At 41.5% G+C, this 7,833-nt stretch overlaps 1 protein-coding gene across 1 annotated transcript; it reads left to right on the forward strand.

Annotated features, from left to right (window-relative positions):
* Window positions 1–1,330: 1,330 nt before the first annotated feature.
* stard7 (StAR related lipid transfer domain containing 7) lies at window positions 1,331–6,498 on the forward strand. Its single transcript, XM_003444382.5, has 8 exons — window positions 1,331–2,288; window positions 2,542–2,705; window positions 2,885–2,934; window positions 3,329–3,439; window positions 3,625–3,707; window positions 3,820–3,919; window positions 4,018–4,102; window positions 4,360–6,498. The coding sequence occupies exons 1-8, from the start codon at window positions 1,834–1,836 to the stop codon at window positions 4,536–4,538; spliced, it is 1,227 nt and encodes a 408-aa protein (XP_003444430.1). The 5' UTR covers window positions 1,331–1,833; the 3' UTR covers window positions 4,539–6,498.
* The last annotated feature ends 1,335 nt before the right edge of the window (window positions 6,499–7,833 follow it).

Genomic DNA, 7,833 nt, shown 5'->3' on the forward strand with positions numbered 1-7,833 from the left:
AAGTTAAAATGACTTAACTCCTCATGTGCAGTATCTCCACGACCCCCATGGGGCCACGGAGCATACTTTAGCAATCAAGTATCACCGCTCTATTCAGTAGCGGGTTTTGATACGGGCGACACGGGCGGTTGCCCGGGGCGGCATCATGGTGGGGGGCGGCATCATGGGCATCGGCAAAAAAAAAAAAAAATTACTCGTACTCATGCTGCCCCGACATCATGCCAGCGCATATCGGGAATGTTGTAGGCACCGATTGGGTTTCTATCGCCCATTTGCTGGGAGTAAGGGCACCCTTCGTTTGTGAGGTGCGCCTGCTGCTTGCTGCACAGGCAGGAGAGGGTGGGGCGGCGGGGGATTCTCTGGCTGGCTGGAGCAGCATATTAATAACCAACTCGCAAAATAAAACAAAATTAAAAAAACCCAACAAACATGAAAACACCAGACATTATGATACAGACTTATAATTTGCACCGATGTTTTTTCAAAATTCTATACGTGAAAAGTGAGCGTGAGAGCCCTCGGTGCGCCTGCTTGCTGCTGAAGTCAAAGTAAACTTTATTGTCATCTCCGCTACATACAGTCCAGTATATAGAGAGACGAGACGACGAGGCTCCAGTTACAGCAGTGCAAGTAAACAAAGAATAAATATAAGAAGAGCAAGAAAATAAATATACACTTTAGGACCAGGGGTAAAGGCATCAATAACAATTTAAAATTTATAATTTACAGTTTGATGATTTAAAGTCTCACACACAACCTGTCGAGGGGGGGGGCTGCTTCTAAATATAGCACATTTCATTCATAATGTTGTAAATCCAAGCCCATTATGTATTCATGATTTTAACCCTGGGTTGTGCGAAATCCCAGAAATAAACCCTAGACAAAGCAAATCTGTGAACTAAGGTGTAGGTCGCGCCAGCGGGAGTGTTCGCCCAGGGCGCCAAACAGGCTAGGACCGCCACTGGCTCTATTACAACACGTTTGCGCGTAATTTATGGTCATGGTTAGGGTCACCACTTTTACTACGACTTTTGCGCCGCTGGAGGGCGACTTGACTTCCTCTTCCTCAGACGCTCCATGGCACGAAGTACCAGCATTCCCCTTTCTATTATGCATGATTTTTACTTTCCGTAAACACTTATCCTGGACTACAGCTGCAGTTTACCTTCTCTTCACCTTTAACCCAAATCATCGGTTAAGCGGTGAAACTGAGGAGGATGGGTCTTAGTAGACACACGACGCTGGACAACCAGACATGCTGGTGCTTAAACGACTCAAAATCAAACGGAGTGTGGTCCTGTCCAATAAGAAGTTACATGAAGCAAGAAACATCCAATCACAGGCCGTATAGCGAATTGTGGGCGGGCTTAACAAGCGCGTGCGCAAGGTAGAGAGTAGGAAGAGGAGGTCAAATGCACTGAGTGAAAACGTGAGGCTGTTTCAGGACAGATACACAGGTGGAAAGCTACAATATAACAGTTCAGTTTACATTGAAGTTATTAGATATTATATTCAGAGGCAGGAGCGGAGGTTTTTCGGTGTATTTTAGTTTGCGCAGGTAGCTTCCGCTAATTTAGAAGCTAGTGAAGAGAGATAAGGTTAGCTAATGCTAACGTTACATGTCGCGTGTTTGCAGACAACTCAGCAGCTAGTGGCACGACTAGAGTAAGTTATGAATTTTGCTTTCTATAGTTGTGCATCATTATCTGCGTAGGGTAGAGGGAGTGCGCGGTGGTAGCTCGCAGCGCATTAGCTTTGGAAACAAAGTTTGTTAGCTAACCTTGCTGCTGCACTTTGCTACTTCTGGAAATTTGTGTCACGGACACAGCTGTCATGTTTCACTCGGTGCCCCGCCGTCCCATCTGTGAGATCGGTGTAAATACTGTGAGGCTTCAGAGCAGCTGGTCATTTCGACGTACTGTCGAGGAGGGAAGGGGAAAGCTTGAGAAGCTCCCGTTGCTAGGCAGGAACGTGGGCCTGCTGCTGTCCTGGCTGCAGAGGGCAGCTGTGGGTGCCAGCGAGTCCGCGGCCTCTGGTCCCAAGAGGAAGGGTTTGCTGTCCATATTTGCGGACCATTGCGGCTTTGTGACCGGCCAGAGACTCCGGCGTGCATGCCAGGTTGGAGAGCTTTACTCCAACCTGTACTCAGAGCGCACCAAGTGGACCCTGGTTGGCAACATATGGCGCAGATTACAGAGCAAGCACGCCCCTACTGGGAAACTTGTGGCTGCCCTGGCTGGTGTCTTCATGTGGGAGAATGAGAAGATCCAAGATGAGGAAATTCAGAGGTGGGACAACTTTTATAAAGTCATATATTAATGCAAAAAAAAAAAAAAAAAAAAAAAGGAATAGATGTAAAAACGCCTCTTACTCTGTTGGCACTCTCAACAAAGCAGCACTGACATTCCTGTCCTGATTCCAAATTTTAGTAAACAGTGTAGTTAAATTTATTCTTACATTATTATGCACAGTTCAGCATTTCATTATGATCTGAATATAACCTGTAAGTAATCTAAGCTCGATATTTGCATCTTTGTGAAGGTGTGGACTGGAGCTGCAGAAGCTGGAGGCAGCAAAACGACTAAGTGTATCTTCGGGGACTGCAACTGGGCAACAGGAACCTGGCTGGGAAATTGTGGTGGAAAAGAAGGACTTCAGAGTGTGGAAGCGACCTATTCCCAACAGTCACCTCTACGAATATCGAGGTCAGCTAATCCTACACACATGTTTAACAGGGTCTCTCATATTTGTCCAATTTTGTCATAGAGGGAGAAATATTTGTAGCTCTAAAGGATTCTGCAGATTTTTCTTGCATTTTTAAGCAGGTAATTGAAGGTACTTTGACCTGGTCTGATCTGTCTGATGAGTTATCTTTTACTTGCAGTATTGGGCTCTTATGACGATGTCACACCAAGACAATTCTTCAATGTACAGGTATATTTAAGTTTAGTCTAATTATGTGCAATTTTGACTACCTCAAAAGTTTTAGGGCAGTGAGGAAACTGCATGAAGCTGATCACCTATTCTATTTCAGTGCTGACATACATGAGGAAATGATTAGGATGTACGATTAGGCTACACTCCTAATCCATTATTGGGGATTTAGGTGTGCAGCAATCTCTTTACTCTTGAAGTTTGACCTTCTGAACCACTGTTTACTCAAACAACCTTTTAAAATCGACACATCAAGTTTGGTTATAGATTCATATTAATTGGAGTGGGTTTTTGTTTTTTTGTTTTTTTTTTATGGGATGTTTTTTTTGAAACGCATTACACATCACAGGAATGCTTTAACAACATTAACACTCTGCCTTTCCCTTCCCCCCAGTTGGACATAGAGTACAGGAAGAAGTGGGATTCTCTTGTTATCAAGCTTGAAGTGGTGGACCGAGATGCCCGTACTGGCTCTGAAGTTGTGCACTGGGCTACACACTTTCCTGTGAGTTTGTAGATTGCTGTTTGTTAAGCCTACCCTGCATTCACCCATGACACTTCTTTTGTTATCAGTCAAAGTATGAATGACCTTCATTTACCTTTTGATCAAGAGCAACTGCCAACCAAGTAAGGTTAGGTTGCATTTCGTACACTCAGCTGTTATTTAATCTTGTTTGATGTCCTTCACAGTATCCCATGTATTCGAGGGACTATGTTTATGTGCGCCGCTATGATGTTGATTTCAACAACAACCTGATGATCTTGGTCTCCAGGTCAGACTTGAAGAGATGTTTGTTAATTTAGTTATTTTTGGGTGTATTTATATAATCAGACTAAATGCTATCTGTATCTTATCTTGTGCATATATATAATCTGGCTGTGCAGAGCTGTGCAGCATCCCAGAGTCCCAGAGACACAGGAATATGTGAGAGTCCATTCATACCAGTCAAAGATGGTCATTCGCCCACACAAGTCCTTTGATGAGGTTTGTAATGAACGTCATGCTGCACACATTATTTCATTTTAAACCACGGTGCCCTGTTTTTGAAGTTGCTCGGCATAGTTTTGTTTGTCTCCTCACAGAATGGATTTGATTATCTGCTGACCTACAGTGATGACCCTCAGACTGTCTTCCCCCGCTACTGTGTGAGCTGGATGGTGTCGAGTGGTGAGTACTGAAAAAGTCATATGCTAATCACGAAAGGATTAACTGAAATTTATTCAAAAAAGAATATTTAAAAACGACTAATGTTGATCAAAGAGCTGTACAAAACACAAAATAGAGAAAGAGGATAAAGGAATGGAATAAAGGAAACGGACTCAAATTCCAGTGAATAAATATAAGTTTTCAGAGAGAGTGTTTCATCATGTTATGCCTTTTCCAGCCTGATTTTGAGAATGTTCTCCCTCTTAAAACCTGTCCAGGTATGCCTGATTTTCTGGATAAACTGCACACTGCTGCCCTGCGGGCCAAGAACTTGGAAGTGGGAATTCAAGACTACACAAGTGTCATTAAATCCAGTGACACAAACAGGCCGTCGAGCCAGGAGCGCCTCACTGGAGAAAACGCCCATACAGGTGGTTCTGGACAGATCTACGCTTGAGATGGAGATTTCATAGAGAGCAGAGGTTTTCTTGGTGTGTTTTCCGTTGCACTCGAGTCAGGAAAAATAACCCTCCAACCCCAAACTTAGGGGTAGATTAGAAGAACTGAAAATGAAAGGTGCGATCTACGTTAGCGGCACATGTCTATCCATAGACATGTTTATGCTGTTTATAGAGGAGATGTCACAAGAACGATGGACTACATTAGTGACGGCATTGTTGTCACTGGAGAAAATGTTGCAATGCAAGTTGTCGTTCAGACTGCTGGTTTTAGCATTTTTCTTCTTCAGCTGGTCAGTGCCACCTGATGTTTTCCTGCAATTGTACAATTGAGCCAAATTTCCTAACCGTAGACATGTTTTTGCCAAACGCACAGTTTTACTCATTTTAATGTTTAATGGCTTGTCTTGTGTTTTTAGACAAAGCTTGACTTTAAACTCTGTTCAGACTGCCAGCGGGCTCACGACTGTATTAGCGTCTTTAGTGGGATTTCAACAAGTTGTGGCGGAAATGAGTATGACGTAGAACTGCAACTTCACCTGGCTTGGACATTTTTGCTAACAAGTTGATGCTTGGTCAAATTACGTGTTAAGAGAAGAACTGAGGCCCCCTGCTGGGAATTTAAAGCAAGTGGTTTTCGATTTGTTTGAAGCATGACAGATGACAAGTTAATTGATGAGTTTGGCCGAAAAATGACACAATTACTGGATTTTATTTCCACAGAATTTAAAAGAAAGAAAATGAAGCTTTTCGTTTGCTATCAATATTAGTTTACTATCCGCCCTGTTGAGGTATCAGACGGTCCGTCTCACTGTGTTCCTGCGAGCGTTAAAAGCTTCCAGCCTTCTGAAGATAAACCAGTCCTTCAGCATAAGGGGCATAGTGTCTTATAACAACCATATAAATCCTCAGATACAGTGGTGTAAAATTTTAGGTATTTGTGCCACATCCCAAGCCATTTTCTTTTCATGTGATAGTTTTTTTTTTTTTCTTTTTTCTTTTTTGTAAGCGGTGGTCCAATTTCAGTTCAGAACTTATTTTGTTGCTGTTGGGTTCATCAACACAGTTTGCACTCCTGGAGGTCTAGATATTTCTGTGTTGCTGTAGATCTTGTATACTCAAAGTCACAGCTGGAGGACTGGATCTTTTTTTTTTTTTTTTTGTCATTGGGTGAAATAAGATTCACGGCTTTCTCCTAAATTTTGTTGCTACCTTTTTGTTCACGTGCGTCCTACTGAAACTTCTTTGAATTCATCCTTCCAAGTCACCCTTGCATGCAGGGGGGTGCTATGAATGTACAAAGAGCAGCACATGCCACAGAATATATAACATCGCCTAACAAAGTACACTGTTTACAGACTGGCACAAGAATCCTGAAATAATTTATGTTGTAAAATAACTTCACATCTTGTAGCGCAAGCTTGTGCTCCAACTTCCATAAATGGTACATTTGAGTGAATCGGCTAATTCTATATGGTGGTTTCCACTTGTGTGAGGGAGGTCCTGTGTGTGGGAACGCATATGCTCCCAGTGTGTCAAAAGTGTGTGTAATTATATTCTGTTGTGAAGTGTTTTCCTGCTGTTTGTGTTTTTAGCAATGGCAGTGTAAGATGAGATACTCTTCATGTGTTGACGGTGCAAATTGACTCTCATAATAATCCAATTAAACAGTATGTCATACTTGCTAATGTTTAACTTGTGTGTGAATGTAACATTTAAATGATCTGATAACTGAAGACACCTCTGTGCCACCTGCAGTATTTAAAAGCAGTTTTCACATCTTATTTTTGTTTTGCAGGTAACTTTTTTTTTCTCTCCATTGTTAAACTAATTTAGGAACAGGAAGAGGGGGAAAGTGTGTGGTTATGAACAGGTGCACTTGTAATCATTGTGATTTAAAATTAATTTCTGAAATGGAAGAAACATTAATCTGATGAAATAAACAGTCCTTTATGTGTATCATTGTGGGTTCAGCTGTTGATGCAGAAAGCATTTGGCTTTGACTTGTGCTGCTCGGGGACATGAGTGATTAGCATAGTGTTTGTACTGAAGGGCCACCGTAGTCCAGTCTAATGGGATAATCTGTAAATCCAATAGGCTGTCTGGTCAGAGGGTCCGTGACACTCTGCACATATAGGCTTTACTACACACACACTGTTTAATTTGTCTGCTCTAGATAACACTCACTAGTATATCTATGCTGACTATTGATTCTTTGCAGATAATCAGCACAGTGTACTATAGCATCAAATATTTATAAGTGTTAAAATAGCTGCATGTCATTTATAAACGATATCTGCCAGTTTTGTCTTAAGTGCTTGACTTGAAGTTACCTTCACATCTTTTTAGGTTCATGAAGACCTTTTACCTCTCATCCAAGGAGCTTCTTCAGTACTAAAACTGATGAGTCCCAGGTGCAATTAATTCGCACTTAAATCTGATAGGTTTATGTATAATAGTATTGAATGAGTTCATGTGGCTGAAGTTTGTGAAGGTGATAACTGGAGAATGTGACGTAGCATTTTCCAATTGATATCCGTTAAAAGTCCCAGTGACCTTAACCTGAAAGTCAGAGGTTTCTTAGATAATTTCTGAAAATTGCCAACGATTTCCAAATTTAAACCATAGCTGCATTTAAGAGGATGCTTTTTTTCTTCTTTGTGATGTGTTCATGGTGTAGATGTAAATAAAAGGTGCAGTCCCTGGACAGAAGAGGAGAGGAGACAACTTAAACCAGGGGTCGGCAACCTTTCTGATGATGAGTGCCATCTAAAATTTCCTCAGAAGTCAATGTGCCATATGATTGCATTAGCAATAAATTTAATAACGCTCTATATTAACAGTTAAACACTATATAGAACAACTTTATAGAATTATATTTGCAGATGTTGGCAGCTATCAGCGAATAGTTATCAGCTATTTTGAAACAAAAAAAGACACTTTATATCTATAACAAGAACAGTAAATGAACTGTACAACAGAAAATGCAAATGCTATTTATGGTCTCCTCACAACAATGATAAGAAAAATAAACTGGGCCAATATGGCATGTTTGTTAATACAGGGATACACATGTTAATGTGATCTCTGGTCTCCCACTCAAAGACGCAGGTCTCCGAGTGTCCAGCATTCAGATGGCTACCTGAGGACACTCTTCATGTGAGAGAAAATCTGCTCACACAGATATGTAGAACCAAATACTGTCAATAAGGCCTCTGCAATGTTCTGAAGACAGTTAAACTTGTCAGGTAGTGATGTCCAGCAGGTGAAAATGCAAGCTCCATGAACACGCAC

This window comes from Oreochromis niloticus, linkage group LG7, assembly GCF_001858045.2.
Source record: "Oreochromis niloticus isolate F11D_XX linkage group LG7, O_niloticus_UMD_NMBU, whole genome shotgun sequence".
NCBI lineage: Eukaryota > Metazoa > Chordata > Actinopteri > Cichliformes > Cichlidae > Oreochromis > Oreochromis niloticus.